The sequence below is a fragment of the Ambystoma mexicanum genome, chromosome 10 (assembly GCF_040938575.1).
Source record: "Ambystoma mexicanum isolate Mex_15411 chromosome 10, UKY_AmexF1_1, whole genome shotgun sequence".
NCBI lineage: Eukaryota > Metazoa > Chordata > Amphibia > Caudata > Ambystomatidae > Ambystoma > Ambystoma mexicanum.
This window is the reverse complement of record NC_090932.1, coordinates 1,136,802,318-1,136,819,042: the sequence shown is the minus strand read 5'-3', so window position 1 is coordinate 1,136,819,042 and position 16,725 is coordinate 1,136,802,318. Positions and strand designations below refer to the sequence as shown.

The window sequence follows — 16,725 nt, the reverse complement described above, 5'->3', positions numbered from 1 at the left end:
TTGGGAAAGAGATCTTTATAACTGTATGTCTATGGAGGAAGGAACATAGAGATGCCCTGGTCGTACCAGGAAGTATGTCAAGATTTGGCAGAAGCAGGAACGTGGTGCCTAATTGTACGATAGAGTATGCACCAACGTCACCTAGACAATCTACCACTTACGTTGTGATGCGTCCTTTACTGTTAACTCTTCTATTGTATTGTTTAACGTCTAATGTTTTCCATGCCTGTTTTCTTATTCGAAACTGAATAAAAAAAGAGTAATAAAAAAAGAGGCTTGTTAGGAAATAATAATGTTTTAGTACATTTCTGAAAGTTAGTTTTAGATTATTAAGTGTGTTGCTCCATTAAGCCTTTTGGAGAGACGGCCAAAAATCCCTGAAATGTTGTGCACCTTGTTACATTTGCAACTGAAATCTGCTCTACACCCAACCCTATCGAATTGCCATGGAAACAATTGTGAATAGCGACAGTGAAGAAGGCCATTCAGCATTCAGGTTCCAGCACAATGGATCAAGGTAGTGTTGCCTCATGGTAGCAACAAAATCACCATCAATTCTCGATATACTTTAAAAGGTTTCTGGCTGTCATTCATTGGGCAGCTGGATCAGGAATCTGCTACCATCGGCTCACCAGATGTTTTGAACTACACCTCTCATGATCCCTCACCATTGACTTTGCTGTCTAGGATTGATGGGATTTGTAGTCCAAAACGAATGGACTGTCAAGGTTTGCAGATCCTATTACAGATACTGCTAAGGCTCTCTCTCTAATCTGCTAAGGGACCGGGGCCTATCACTAACTGTGCTTCTTCAAAATATACAATTGACGCTAATCAATGCCACTGATGTATATCCACTGTTTGGGAAAGTGGGATACAATTGGATTAGAAAAAGAAAAATCCAAAGGCATGACTGCACATGGAACAGCAATAACACTGAGGTGGTGCACCAAATACAGGTGGCTGAGCCTTCAGAAGCCATGAGTATAAATGACCTGCTATAAAATCTGGCCAAGAAAGAAGTGTGCTTCTCGAATGTGCCAGAAGAGCATTTAATATGGTATGGTCCCAACTTCACAAGTCTTGGCTACACATTTACGACTGATCTATATTACAAACACATACATGGGAAAAAGACATTGCATGGCAGAGATATATCTCTGGTGCACAGAGTGTTTAGTTTTCAGGTCAGGTTGGGAGGGGTTCCAAGATAGACAGCCATGGTGTATGATGAGTGGCAAATCTGATCGCCAGAGGAGGTTCCTGTATACTAGGATGTTGGGGCTACCCTGCCAAGCTCTGGGGGTCACCGGCTGCAGAATGCTGATCCACAGAAGTTGCTAGACCAATATCTGCATACATTCGTAATTGCTTTATTAATAGCTACTACTGGTCACGACCAGTCCTCAAGCACACCAAATGGGAACAGAGGCACGTGGAAGAAATCTCTCCAGAATTTGGCAAAGAGGGGAGGTCAGAATTAGGAGTCAGGTCTCCAGATTCTACAGTCAGCAGTGTTGGCTACTGTACCCCAATGCCCTCTCCTTTCAGCCTCCCAAAGCAACATGACCTCTGTTGGCCATACTGTCACAATGTTCTTTTCAATCACTGCTCATATATGCAAGACAATGACAATAGAATTCAACATTCATTTATTTTGGTACCTAACTATATCCTTCCTCTTGAACACAGGCTATTCCAGAAAACATTCCAAAGCGAAAAAAAGGAAGAAGAATTTCTCTGATTAAAGAGATAGATATTCAACATTTCCCTTGGATCAAGACACTATTCGAAGCCAAGAACATGCTCCAATGTGGTATGGATCTTTGGCACATCACAAGAAACAGATGGATACCTAAGCCTCGGTTACGCGTCCATCGCATTGGGATGGTGCTTGTATTTTTTGCTATTGCATTTCTTTTTTGTTACCAATATGAATGGTTTCTAAAAAGATCACCTATATCGGCAGACAAAATGGCCTCCTTAATTCAAGAATATTGGCCAGAAGAGATTAAGACCAACTTTCGAAGCAATTTATCATTGAGCCCTCTGGCTACTGCAACAGAATTTGCACCTGCACAGCCTACTGGATTGCGGAACACAGTGGGGGCTCACCCAAATAATAGCACTAGGAGCCCAACGTCAATCCAGTTCAGGTTTATAATAAATGAAGCTGACAAATGTCAAAAAGACCATCCTTTTTTGATATTGCTTGTTCCCTCTGAACCCAGTCTCGTACAAGCCAGGCAGGTCATTCGGCAAACGTGGGGAAATGAGAGGTTGGTGCCCGGCATCCGAATAGTCAGAATCTTTTTGCTGGGCATCACAACTCAACCAGAAAGTAAACTTCAGCAAGATATCTTCGAGGAGAGCAGACAGTATCATGATATTGTGCAACACGAATATTTAGACTCCTACAGAAACTTGACCATTAAGACACTCATGGGCTTGAATTGGGTAGCAACATTCTGTCCGAACACCACGTATGTCATGAAAGCAGACTGTGATATGTTTGTCAACACTGAATACTTAATCCACTACCTCTTAAAACCCGATCAGCCTCCCAGGCACATTTACTTCACTGGTCACTTGATAGATGCTGGACCCGATCGTGATAACAGCAGTAAATGGTACATGCCGCCTGAGATTTATCCTGACCGCAGGTACCCCACCTTCTGTTCTGGAACTGGCTATGTTTTCTCTGGCGACCTGGCAGCAAAAATCTTTGCTGTCTCTTTCAGCGTTAAAAAGCTGCACCTTGAGGATGTGTATGTGGCCCTCTGTCTAAAGGCCTTAAATGTTACCCCAGAAGCTCCACCCAGGAAATCGGACTTCAATCACTGGCACATTCCTTTCTCCATCTGTCACTATAGCCGCCTCATCACCTCGCATGGCTTCCAGCCAGATGAGCTCCTTAAACATTGGAGTATCTTTCAACAGGGAAAAGGTAACTGTGTGTCAATGGAATAAGATGCAGACCCTGATCAAAGCAACCTGCAGAAAACCGAACCTTCAAAACCCTCTGGTTCAGTTCTTCTTGTGTAGATGCTGATCTAGTTTTGAAATTAAAGGGAGAGCAGCCTGGAGATCTTTGCCTCCCTGCTCACTTGGCATCTTTGAAATGATGAAAACCCTCCATTTAGACTTCAGGGGCTGGATAACTGTAATTAGTGAAAGCAGAAATGCATTTTGTGCATGCCGAAATTGTATTTGTGCAAGCGCTGTTGTATTAGTGCCATCGAAAATGCCTTTGCAAAGCACTTGCACCAGCGCTAAAGCAATTGTGTATGCACAAATGCACAGTAATCCAGCCCCTTGGGCAGCATTACAGTAAGTATGAAGATGCACAGACATAGTGTGCGCATGCACAATTGCATTGGAGGCAGCACTAATGTTGTGCAAATGTATTTTGCAGTGGTGCTAATGGGATTGCATAGGCACAAACCTACCTTAAATTCATCCCGATACCTCTTATCAAAGTGGCTGGAGCTTCTCCATCAAGAAACTGTGGGAAAGGCAGCAAGAAGGAAGTGTGATACATGTGTTCGTATTAAAGGTATTCTGTTATTTTGAATAACATTTGATTAATAATGACCTCTATCCCATATTTGGAAAATATTTTTTTTCCAGTAAAATCAATTCATGTAAAGTAAGACAACCCTAAAAACAACTATCACCAAAAAAGAAACTAACATACAAAAAATAAATATAAAGTGCCGGGGTGGGAGAGCCAGGAAACGGAATATTGTAAAGGCTCGATAATAAGGCAGTAGCTAAGTAGAGAACAGCAATGAAATTGAGAGAGTTATGGTAATCAAACAAGGGTAGACACGAAGAAAAGATGGGATTGTGGCGTAATCTGATTCTGGACAGAAAATGTAGTTTCTGTGTACAAGACCCAGACCTATAACACAACTGGGCTCTGAGGAGAAAAGCCCAAGAGGTAAAATAGGCAAAGAGACGGTATTCCTCCCTCTGCTTTAGTAGGATGGGCCAAGGGCTGGATGTACTCTCAAAAAGGGGTGGGTCAGAAGCAGACACTTCTAGAAAACAAGCATGTGCTAAATACTGAAATGAAATGAATGGCAAAGCATTAAAAAAATCAGTGGTTATCAACCAACCCGTTGGCTGTGGTCAAGCAACAAACTGTTGCTGCTCATTCCCCCCTCAAACTGTGTGTTCAGGGGGGACTGCAGATTTGGAGTTCATGGGCCAAAGCTATGGAACAGTCTCTGTTTGGAGATTTGGGTCCTTAAATCTCTTTGCCACTTTCCCTAAGGTTTAAAAACCAACCTGCTGAAGTAATTTGGAGGGGCGGGAATTACAAATGTAGATTGGTCTCCTGGTTTGGACCGACTTCCTAGCAACACGTTTTTGGGCTTCTTCTCTCGTGTTGTCGCATTTCAATCTGCGTCTATATACGATTTATTTCGTTCAGCGCGCTATACAAATGCTTAAAAATTTAAAATTTAAAATTCAAGCTAAGTTCTGATAAAATAGCAGTCTTTTTTAGTTTAAGTTTTATTATTTTTTAACAGATCATTCATGTCATATACATGAAGATAACATGTTTATCAACAATTAATTTACTCTTAATATTAATAAGAAACAAGTGCACCATGGGAGAGCAGACAATATTGTCGACAGTTAAGACACGCTGAAATAAGAAGGTCATTAACGATGGTATAGATTATTAGGTGCAATACAAATAAAATAGCCACGAAATGTGTTCTGTTCAATGGATTATGCCATCTGCTTTTCTGATGTATAGTATAGTAAGACAGAGGAAGCCAAACCACAAATGACAGAGACAAAACACGAGGAATAGGCAAAAACACAAGGAAAATACTTAGCATATAATAAAGTGATGCAACACACCATAAACACAACATAACTGAAAACCATAACAACCCACTCCTGCAAATGAAAGCACAGTAAAACAAACTGAATAAACTTACTGTCAGTCTGAGCAACTGGTATCTGATCAATAGGAGAGTTCTTCTCAAATCCAGGCAACATGTTGTAGCAGGTAAAAATATGCAAATATATATTTCCTTTTAATGTATCACCCAAGGAGGGGAATTTTATTTTCATCTTGTTTTGTTTAGCTACTGTATGTGGCCTTCAGGGATCTTTACTCTTAATTCTATGGTAACAAAAAAGCAAGTCGTAGAGGGTGGAAAGTGGTTTGGTCCGCGATCCCTGAGTCCTATCTTTACAAGTGCATTGAGGTTAGCACCGGTGAGAGAGGAGCGTGGTCTCTTACGGTAGGGTGATGATTTTTCACTTATTATTGTTGATGGAGCTGCTACGGATCCTGTCAGGAAGGCTTGGGAGCAGGATGTGTATTTCATAGTATGTCTGATGTTGTGGATTATTTTTCCACCTATTCCTTTTTCTCTGAATCTGGACGTGGTAATGAGCTGTTTCTTAACTGATGCAAGGTTTCGTGAAGAAAAGTATGGTTTGAAAAGCGTTCTTATGTAGTCAGGGGTACAGCAGAGTAGGGCCTTGTGGATGAGGAAGAGATTTCTAAATGATATCCACTGTTCTATTGGAGACAGGAGAGATATGATCTCTTATATTTATATCATTAATGAGTTTGGTGTCTATTTTCTGGACTAAATTGACTGTTTTTCTAAATCCCCTTACGGTCTGTGTTGGGGTGGTCGATAAAGGTCCCAATGAGAAAGAGGGGTTCAGGTTGCACGTGACATATTGGTGACTGGGGGAACAGCGATGTTGATGCAATGTTGCAATTTAGCTTGTATCTAGTGTAGTTAATGGGAATAGGATAAGTGTTACTTTTTGTGTTACTTTCTGTTTAAGTTAATACATTTTAGATTTGCACACGTGCAGCAAGATATTGTTAAAACTGCTGATGCAAATATAAACAATGTAGGTGTGTGGTGTGACATGTAGTACCTAAAGTTGGGCATTGAGGAGATTTGTATGCAAGCGCGAGAATGGAGATTTGCAATGAAGAAATCGCTGTGAAGTGGATGCAGTGGTTTTGAACATACATCTAAAGACATACATACATGGGGCCTTGAGGGACATGTCTTTGGGACAGTTGACGTACATAGTGAATATACAAATCTATGTGCTGCAAGTCATAGTTAGGGATTATGCAGGGCCAGGAGCATGGATTGATGAGATGAACTCTGTGTGACAGGGGAAACTGGTTTAGCAAGGTTGAAGGCTGAGGAAGGGCAGCTGTGATAATATCTAATGGTTAGTTACAGGTAGGCTCAGGTTTTTACGACTTGGTACTGGAAAGGAAATGCAATCTTTTGAAGTACATGGGAGCCTATTATTAATTATCCAGCGAGGTCCGGCCATCTGGCTTGTGATCGAGTAATAAAGCCAGTGCAAGGGCTGCTTAAGGGAACAGTTGACAAATGGTTTATGGGCTCCGATCAGTTTCTTAGGATGTGCCCAGGGGCAATGTGTGCTGAATTGGTAGTCATGTAGATGACTTGTGTGAAACAAGGACGCCAGCAAGTCTGGGCAGATAAAATACTTATCGCCAATTCAAATAGAACTTGTTTATTTCTCCCCGCCTCATATCGTTGAAGTGCCCTTGCAAAGACCATGCACATCATGTTCAGGGTTAGAGGTCCGCATGCCAGCTGGTGCTTGCAATTAAATATTTTGTTGTGTGATTGTGTAACCATGGGAAGAAATCATGACCTACCACGTAAAGATCCCAAAAAGGGGTATGCTGTAAATATGAGCTGATGTGAAGATATGTTTAAAGGGGATGGTAGTTAAATAAATGTGTCCAATGAGAACGTGGGAATGAAAGGAGATTGGATTTGTTTGTATAGGCTTGGACACTCATGTGTGGGTGGGATGATTTGTAATAAAATATGTGGGAGTATTTTAACTGTTACAAAATGTATAAAATGTGTAACTTGTGTGGTTCGAGGAGACTCGGGTTAGTTTGACTCTACAGCGTCATCTATCTCCTCCCGGCCGTTTGTACAATAAACTTGCTTTACAGACAATCAGTCACTTGCTTCTTAAGAGGTGGGCCTACTTTGGGTTAAGGTGATCAGAGGCCCATCTGCAAATCTGCCAATAAACCTTGGGGTGTCATTAGGTTTAGGCACTGTTGGGCTATAATGAATGGTGGCAGGTTTTTCAGCATTTAGGGATGGATGTTAGATTTCTTTTACAAATCGAGCTGATTTGGGATTCAAAGGATAGCAAGGAATCGAATATTGTTTTAATGGTGGGTTTGGGAAAGACCAATACATTTTTAGGCTAAGGAAACCTCAGTTGTCAGTAGGGGGACCTTCCAAGCATAATGACTTCTTTATTGTCACCCTTAAAAATAAGACAGCTCCCTGCCATCCACTTGTGCGTCTGTGTTAAGGCAGTCTTTGTACAACCCTCTTAGGGTACTACAACCACTAACCCTAATCTGAGGCTCACACACCTAACAACAAAAGGGAAGCCAAAACTCTCTTAAGGTAAGTAATGTGGGCACATCAACAAGGCTTAATTCGCAGACAGGGGCAGTAAGCTGATACAAAAGTACAATTAGTCCAGACACATATCTCTAGAGAGGACACTACATGGACATACTAAAGTAATCTATGCTTTATTAAGTCACACGTAAAACATGCAGGTTTTTATACCTTTTATTGGACTAATTGAAAATACTTTGCAAAGATGGAAACAAAACATTAGCTGTCGAAGTCCTACATATTTCGTCAGGTGTTTCAGAGTGAAATGATTAGTAAAAGAAGGCCAAAGTACAGAACATTCTCAAAGCAAAGAAATAAAAGGAACATTTTAAACATCATTGACTGAAGAAACATTATGCTTGGAATGTGGGTTTGGATTTACTATCTTGTCTAGAAGACCATAACAGCTGCCAGAGACACGGAACATAAAAGGGTTTGGAAACAGTACACATTCTGAGAGTTGCAGGTATTAAAAAGAGAAAAAATCCTTTTCACGTTACAGTCAAATTAGGCCCAGGATGACTTAAAGTGATACTCAAAGGTTTGATAAAATTACTGAAGTTTCCCTTTTTTGAACTGTGCACTCAGAATGTCTCATGCATTTGTAATGGGGGCCACCCTTTTTCAGCTTAGAGACCCAAGATTTCTGTTGTTGGTGTCCTGTGCCCCTCACGCATTAGGGGTCTTGACACAGGTAGTACAGCTCAGTGGCAACGCGCTTGTCTTGGAAGCAAGATGATGCAGAGCAAACTAGGCTTGAATCCTGAGTCTGTGCTTAGAAACCTCTTTGGTATTAAGTGCTTTAAAAATACATTATAATTATAATACTGTCTGACATCTGATGGTGAGGAATGGTACTGGAGGGTTGTCTTCTGACTTTGTTGATGTGATTGCATGGTTGGACCTGGACTAAAAGCTGTACATAGTGTGTCATAAAACCAATATCTATGCTCAGACAGCTGTCTTTTAGGTTACGCATCTTCAGGTACATGGTCTCCCACATCCTTCGGTATGTGGTATTTATGGGACCACCATTACAAATCATCACCAATAGATCCTGCAATGAATGCCCATCCGGTGTGAAATGTTGACCCGCAGATGTTTCTGTTTTGTGGGTTGAGATAGTGTATCTATGTAGGCTCATCCTTTCATGCAGCTCTTTGCGGTGCTCACCCACATAGTTCCCTTTCATGCACTGTTTGCATTGGATGAGGTATATTGATTGGATGATTTGTAGTTGTATGTCCATTGTATCTGTATTGTTCGGTTGTATGAGGTTGTTATTTCAGATCCAGTGTAGATGTGTTGGCATGTTTTGCATTTCCTGGTATTGCAAGGGTATCTTCCAGATCTTCTTTGTTCTTGATCTAGTGGAAATGTACTCCTGGTCATAGACAGTGGTAAGTGTATCAGTGGGTTGTATGCAATTATGGGAGCTTATTTGAAGGTGTCTCTCAGCACATTCTGCCTGCTAATAATCGGTTGTAAGTCCTTAACAATCCTATTCAGTTGTGTTAGTGCTGGATACTAGGCGACAACCAAAGGTATTTGTTCTGTCTCTCTCTGTCTCATCATTAGAGAAGGTTGTCTCTGGGTATTTTCAATGTGTGATCAAATTCACTGTCAGTTTGTTTAGCGGGGTGACCCTTTTGCAGGAGGGATGTGCCATGTGTGGCAAGTTGGTTGGCCCTTGTCTTTCAGTTGGAGCGTATGCATTGGTATCAAAAGGCCAGCCTTTAAAAGACAGACTGTTTTGTGTGGCTTGGATGGGAACTTGCCCCCAGCAAGTATTTATTCCTTGTCAGTAGGTTTCTTGTACACAGCTATTTCCAGATGACCGTTCCTTCCAACCAAGATAGTTTTATCCAAGAACTGTATGGTGTTCTTGGAGTATTCCATGTTGAACTTGATGCATCATTGAAAACCCTCTAGTGAATTATCAATTTGTTTAAGAGAGTCTTTGCCTTGTGTCCATATCAAGAAGATGTCATCAATGTAACGCAGGTATGTTAGTGGCTTCAGGGATTGCTGTTGTAAAAACCCCTGTTCGAGGTCCACCATGAAAAGGTTAGCATACTGGGGTGCCATTCTTGTGCACATGTCTGTCCCAGTCTTCTGTTGGAAGTGTCTTTTATTGAAGCAGATATGGCTATGTGTGAGTTTGAATCACATTAGATCAATGCTAGGTGTGGTTGGGGTGTCTATCTTGGAGTCAACGTTTTTCACGAATTTTTGGCATGCTGCAGTTACATCTTCCTTGGGAATGTTGGAATAAGGTGCATTGACATGCACCAGGAGTACATCCAGTGGAACATCGCTTGAATCTTTCTAAGGAAGGGAGTTGTGCTCTGTACAAAGCTTTCTGTGTTCATCACCATGGGCTTTAGGATATATTCAATATATCCAGATATGGATTCTGTTAATGTATTTAGTGTATTTACTTCAGAGATAATCGGGTACCCCAGGTTTCCTGACTTGTGGATCTTTGGGTGCAAATACAAGGCCCCAGGGGTTCAATTGTTTGGTATCAGATGTTGGAGGTTTTCCTCTGTGCAACTTTGCATGGATTTAAAGATTTCTTCCAGAGATTTTTTGTGCCCAATGGAGGGTTGTGACTAAGTTCCTGGTAATAATTTGGGTCAATAAGTTGTCTGTTTGCTTCCATTTCGTATTTCTGTGTACCCATGACCAAATCCATGCCACCTTTGTCAGCTTGTTTTATTATGCTTTCCTTGTATTGTTGTTTTACCCTTCTCTCATGTGGGTTTGAGGGTCTAGCTAGTCACCCGTTTGTTGAGTATTTCAGATCTTACATGTTTTCTGAAACAGTCGATGTAGGTTCAAAATGTTTAGTAAGGCCCATATGCCGGTGTCCAGTTTGAGCGTTTTTTTTGTGTCATCATAATCTGGGGCAGCCCTTTGTTCACTGTTTTGTTCATAGAACTATTCTTTGAAACGCAAGTGTCAAATCTAGTCATCAATTTCCCCACAGAGTCGAATTGTATCTAGTTCCTAGCTGGGGCACAAGGTCAGTCCTTTGAAAGCTACAGACTGTTCAGCATGTGTACGTTCATGCATGGAGGGGTGTATGACTGGTAGTTGATTGGTGGTGAGATCTCTCATGGGATCCTTAGTGTTGGTCTTGTTTTGTGTGAGGATCTCTGTTTCAGGGGGAGGCATGACCCTTCCCATGCCCACCCCCAAACAATACCTTGTTTCATTCCTTGTAGGTCCTGGAGTTTCTTGTTCTTCTGAATTAGTAAATAATTCAAAGTCTTTTGCTAGTTCTGTTTGAGCTCATGTTGGGGTTGCGGTGCTGGACCATTTGTTTGTTCTCTCACCCTTGTTGTGAGCTTGTTTATCTGCATCCTCAGTCTCGTTCTCTTCGAGTATAGGTGGTGTATGAGATGATTCCATATTTTCTCTGAACGTTTCCTGCATACCTGCTAAGTGTTACCATATTATGGGAGGTCCTCGGCGAGTTTACGATCCTGAGTCCATTTGGTATCCGATTTTGGTTTTTGCATGCAGTCAAGGAAAAACTATCACTGTCCAGCTGGGATTCCTTTCTCCTCATTTGGCAGAAGTGACACTGTCTCTGGTGCATTTCCATATCCATTTTGAAGACCAATTCAACACTATATTAGTTCCATTTTAAAATCACACAAGATGCAGATTTTGATATCTTTTATTCGACTAAGTGAGAACACTACAAAGGTGGAAACACAGCATTAGCTTCGAAGTCGTAGAAACTTCTTTGCTAGATGTTACAGAGTTAAATTATTAGTAAAAGAAAGCCACAGTACAGATCATTCTCAAAACAAAGAAAAAAACAGAACATTTTAAATATCAGTGGGTGAAAGAACAGTATCCCTGGAATGTGGGTCTTGAATTGCTGTCTTATCTACAAGACCATTAAACACCTTGGGAGCAGGGAACACATAACGATTTGGAAACAAGAGAAATAAAATATCCTTTTTACATTTTAATGATGTTATTTGAAAAGGAGAATTGAAGTGTTAGTGTTGCAGCCTTCATGTAGTGCCAGGACATTGTAAAGTTTCTGACAAAATATGACCTCAAGGTTCAACTTGTGCAGCCTCAAATATGACCTCACTATGCTTCAAACTTCACAATAATGTTCTCGCTTGCACACAGTGTGGCAAATGCAAAATACATTAATGATTTTTGAACAGTGTAGTGTCCCTTGTTATTTAAGAGCTTAGACACCCACGATTCCCACTGTTGGTGTCCTGGGTTCCTCATGCATAAGGGGTCCTGAACAGTAATGTCCGGTGGCTGTTGGTGAGAAATTATACTGAGGGGTGTCTTCTGGATTTGTTGATGTGATTGCATTGCTGGATCTTGGCCCAAAGTTGGTCATGGAATGTCATAAAACCAATATCTATGTTCAGACCACTGTCTTTTAGGTTAAGCATCTTCAGGTTCTTGGGCCCCATGTCCTTCTCTATGTGGTATTTGAGAGACCACCTTTTAAAACCTTCACCAATAGATCCTGCAATGAATGCCCATCCTGTGAGAAATGTAGATCCACTGGTGTTTTTGTTTTGTGGTTTGAGATGGTTTATCTATGTAGTTTCATCTTTTCACTCAGTTCACTCAGTTCTGCAGGTCTCGTCCCCATAGTTCCCATGCATGCAATGTTTGCATTGGATGGATATACACCATTAGATGATCTGCAGTTACATGTCCCTTGTATCTGTATTGTTCGGTTCTGCGGGGGGAACATGTAGATATTAATCAGCTCAAAATAGGTACGTAAGGTATAATGTACAAAATCAAAAAGACACAGAGGGTAATTCATAGAATTTCGCAGAAAAGTGTCGCAAGCGGCTGGCGCAGAGTGTCCGCGTGCGATTGTCTGCGCCAGGCACGTACGCTAAAACCGATTTCCGCGCACAGCGTATTCATGGATTTTAGGCTCCCAAACCAGCCGTGGCGCAGAGTATCGCAGCGACCCTGCAGCAGCGCCAGTAACGCCCCCAAGAACGCCCTCGCGCAAGGAAAAGCCATCAAAATCGCTAAATCATCGCAAAGGGCTGCGCTAACCCTGGACCAGTTTACAGGGCTGCCAAACAAGGAACGCAAAGCGGGTAACGTTCATATCAGGGGTACGGGGGAAGTTTTACACGCGATTAGCCAGAGTACGTGTATTACAGAGGTACGCGGGCAGTTTTACACGCGATTGCCCAGGGTACGTGTATTACAGGGGTACGCGTGAAGTCTCACACACGATTAGCCAGGGCACGTGTATTACAGGGGTACGCGGGAATTATCAAACGCGATTTGGCTGGGTACGTGTATTACAGGGGTGCGCGGGAATTATCACACGCGATTTGGCTGGGTACGTGTATTACAGGGGTGCGTGGGAAGTTACACACGCGATTAGGCTGGGTGGGTCCTCACAGGTGTTCCCTGTACACCCTCGACGGCCCCTGCAGGCAGCCCACAAAACAGGGGACTACCCTGCACACCTGCTCATGTCCCCTTGCACCCCCACCCCCCAGCAACCAGGGGCAGCCTCCACCAGGCCCCCACCCATGTCTCCCACCACCCCCACCCCCCAGCAGTGCAGGGGCAGCCTCCACCAGGGCCCCACCCATGTCTCCCACCACCCCCATCCCCCAGCAGTGCTGGGGCAGCCTCCACCAGGCCCCCACCCATGTCCAACCCATGTCTCCCACCACCCCCACCCCCCAGCCACCAGGGGCACCCTCCACCAGGCCCCCAACCATGTCTCCCACCACCCCCACCCCCCAGCAGTGCAGGGGCAGCCTCCACCAGGCCCCCACCCATGTCTCCCACCACCCCCACCCCCCAGCAGTGCAGGGGCAGCCTCCACCAGGCCCCCACTCATGTCCCCTTGCACCCCCACCCCCCCAGCCACCAGGGGCAGCCTCCACCAGGCCCCACCCATGTCTCCCACCCCCCCACCCCCAGCAGTGCAGGGGCAGCCTCCACCAGGCCCCCACCCATGTCTCCCACCACCCCCACCCCCCAGCAGTGCAGGGGCAGCCTCCACCAGGCCCCCACCCATGTCTCCCACCACCCCCACCCCCCAGCAGTGCAGGGGCAGCCTCCACCAGGCCCCCACCCATGTCTCCCACCACCCCCACCCCCCAGCAGTGCAGGGGCAGCCTCCACCAGGCCCCCACCCATGTCTCCCACCACCCCCACCCCCCAGCAGTGCAGGGGCAGCCTCCGCCAGGCCCCCACTCATGTCCCCTTGCACCCCCACCCCCCAGCCACCAGGGGCAGCCTCCACCAGGCCCCCACCCATGTCTCCCACCACCCCCACCCCCCAGCAGTGCAGGGGCAGCCTCCACCAGGCCCCCACCCATGTCCAACCCATGTCTCCCACCACCCCCACCCCCCAGCCACCAGGGGCAGCCTCCACCAGGCCCCCACCCATGTCCAACCCATGTCTCCCACCACCCCCACCCCCCAGCCACCAGGGGCAGCCTCCACCAGGCCCCCACCCATGTCTCCCACCACCCCCACCCCCCAGCAGTGCAGGGGCAGCCTCCACCAGGCCCCCACTCATGTCTCCCACCACCCCCACCCCCCAGCCACCAGGGGCAGCATCCACCAGGCCCCCACCCATGTCTCCCACCACCCCCACCCCCAGCAGTGCAGGGGCAGCCTCCACCAGGCCCCCACCCATGTCTCCCACCACCCCCACCCCCCAGCAGTGCAGGGGCAGCCTCCACCAGGCCCCCACCCATGTCCAACCCATGTCTCCCATCACCCCCACCCCCCAGCCACCAGGGGCAGCCTCCACCAGGCCCCCACCCATGTCTCCCACCACCCCCACCCCCCAGCAGTGCAGGGGCAGCCTCCACCAGGCCCCCACCCATGTCTCCCACCACCCCCACCCCCCAGCAGTGCCGGGGCAGCCTCCACCACGCCACCAACTTCCCTGGCACTGAAGCTGGTGCCCCTCTGCCTCCTTGGCCGGGGGTTGGCACTGGTGCCACCTGTTGTAGTGGCCGACATGGCAGCAACCCCAGAGGCAGGAGTGGGTGGGCAACTGGGTCCTGGGGCAGGGCTGTGGGGCGACGGAAAAGCAGTCGGGAGTCTTTGGTTCCAGCAGGGGTGGTCACAGCAACAGCACCCCTGGCTGATGTGCAGGCAGCAAATGGCAGGGCACGTGGCCAGCAGGCAGTCAGGCAGCAGCAGATGGCAGGTGGGAGCGTGCTCAGGGCTCTGGGGGGCAGTAATTTGGCCCCCTGGGCAGGAGCGTGGTCTTCCGTGTGTGAACGCGTGGCCAGCTTGATACGAGTGATTTAGCACGCGAAAATCAAACACGTCTGCGTGTAAATCGACGTGCACGCGTAGGAAAATGTTGCGTGACACGTCCCAGTGTCAAAGCGTGTAATAGTTGAAAATGGACCTACACGCAGAAGTGACAAAGCGTGTGATTGGTGAAAAAGGACCTACACGCAGAAGTGACAAAGCGTGTGATTGGTGAAAAAGGACCTACACGCAGAAGTGACAAAGCGTGTGATTGGTGGCAATGGCCCTAGCACGTACACGCCGCGTAAGTGACGCTGTACGTGTGGGCCTGTATATAAGGTACGTGTAGAACACCATTTCCTTGTACGTGCTTTTCGTGGAGAGCGAGTGGGTGAATTCTGTACTTCTTGTCATTTCACACGCGATTTACTTCACGGCGTTTCCAGTTCGTACTCCCTGTTACCTCTGACAGCTTTTTCTCTTTTTTCTCTTGTACTGGTTTACCTGGGCCTGTTCCCTCAAACAGTGTCCCCTTCTACTGTTGTCCTGTCTCCTCAGACAGCGTACAAATCTTCTTTTGGCGGGGGTGTTGCCAACCAAATGCGCTCATTTTTCACGCTCTTTTACCTGGCAGACGGTGAGTCACGCACGTATCTAACTTCTGTGCTTGTCCCGTGTGTAGCCTACCCCTTCAGAGGTCATTCTAGGCTGCGTGTGACACGCATATGTTCATTCTTGTGTTACTGGGTGCCACAGCGTAGTGCAGGTTTTTCTTTCTGCACACGTGGTCTAGGAGGGGTTGCGTGCACGTCATCTCCCTTTTTTGGGCCTCCTGTGCGTTGCGTGACCCGTCATCTTTCCCCAGGGGTTACATTCAGCCTTGCTAGAGCACTAGGGTACAATTACCATCTGGTACCCAACCCCTTTTACCCCCAATTGCCCAGGACAATAGTCTACATCCACTCCCATACGCACATTAATATCAGTGCCATGGCTGGGAGGCGAGGATTCCGTAAGGGTGGCAAAGGTGGAAGAGCCACAAGTGGTGGCCGTGGTGGATCCGGTAGGGGACGTGGTCGTAACTTGCAGGGTGAGCCTGTCCCCCCATGTGTGGAGGACCAGTCAAGGGCACCCATAATCCCTCCCCCCTCCCCTCCTCCCCCCTTCCCGTTGAGGCTGATGTGGCTGACACCATCCATGCTCAGCCCTTGTTGGACCAGCCCATTGTGGCACCAGACCTGGCTGACTCCATGGCTGACTTCCAGGTCAGCAGGGCTACGACACGTGCGCTGGTGCACATTGATGCCATCATGCCACGTGGATCTGGGGCAGCAAGGTCATCTGCTGCCCCAAGTAGGCAGGGCGGAGAGGCTGCAGGGGCAGCTGCGGCTCCATCCACCCCAGCTCTCACACACCCAGCCAGGACAGTGTCGGTCCTAGTCCATCCTGCTGACATTCCCCCTGACACCATTACACTAGAGCCAATGCCTGCACCAACTCCCATGCTGAGTGTGCAATCCCACACACCTGATACAGAGCCCACCAGGGCTCCTGCCCCTAGTGTCCAGAGCGGCGCAGGACACTCAGGATCACCACCACCTTCCAAGCGGAAGAGGAAGAGTGCTCGTCCGGCACAGGCTGATGCCCCAGACACGGCTACACAGTCCGGCCCGTCCAGGAAGCCCAGCTTCACGGATGACGAACTGAATGCACTTGTCCAGTATGTGTCCGGACATGATAACGAGATGGTCATTGTTGCAGGATCCAAGACCACACCTGCACAACGCCAGGCACACTGGCAGACCGTTGCGGACATCGTAAGTGCCCTTGGAATCGTGAGGCGCACAGCCAATGATTACTATAAGCGCTGGAATGACCTAAAGCGCAGGGCAAAGAAGAAGCTGGCCTCAAGTCATGCCGCAACTCTAGTGACTGGAGGTGGGTCTCCAGTATTAGACATGGAACTCACTCCACATGAGTCAGTCGCTGGGAC

At 46.5% G+C, this 16,725-nt stretch overlaps 1 protein-coding gene across 4 annotated transcripts in view; it reads left to right on the top strand.

Annotated features, from left to right (window-relative positions):
- The window catches only part of LOC138492082 (beta-1,3-galactosyltransferase 2-like), a 222,967-nt gene extending 215,965 nt beyond the window's left edge, over window positions 1-7,002 (top strand). For all 4 annotated transcript variants that reach the window (XM_069619044.1, XM_069619043.1, XM_069619042.1 and 1 more), the window contains one exon: window positions 1,693-7,002. In XM_069619044.1, the coding sequence (XP_069475145.1) occupies window positions 1,804-2,970 (1,167 nt within the window). In that variant the 5' untranslated portion in view covers window positions 1,693-1,803 and the 3' untranslated portion in view covers window positions 2,971-7,002. The remainder of the gene's footprint in view (window positions 1-1,692) is intronic.
- Window positions 7,003-16,725: the final 9,723 nt, after the last annotated feature.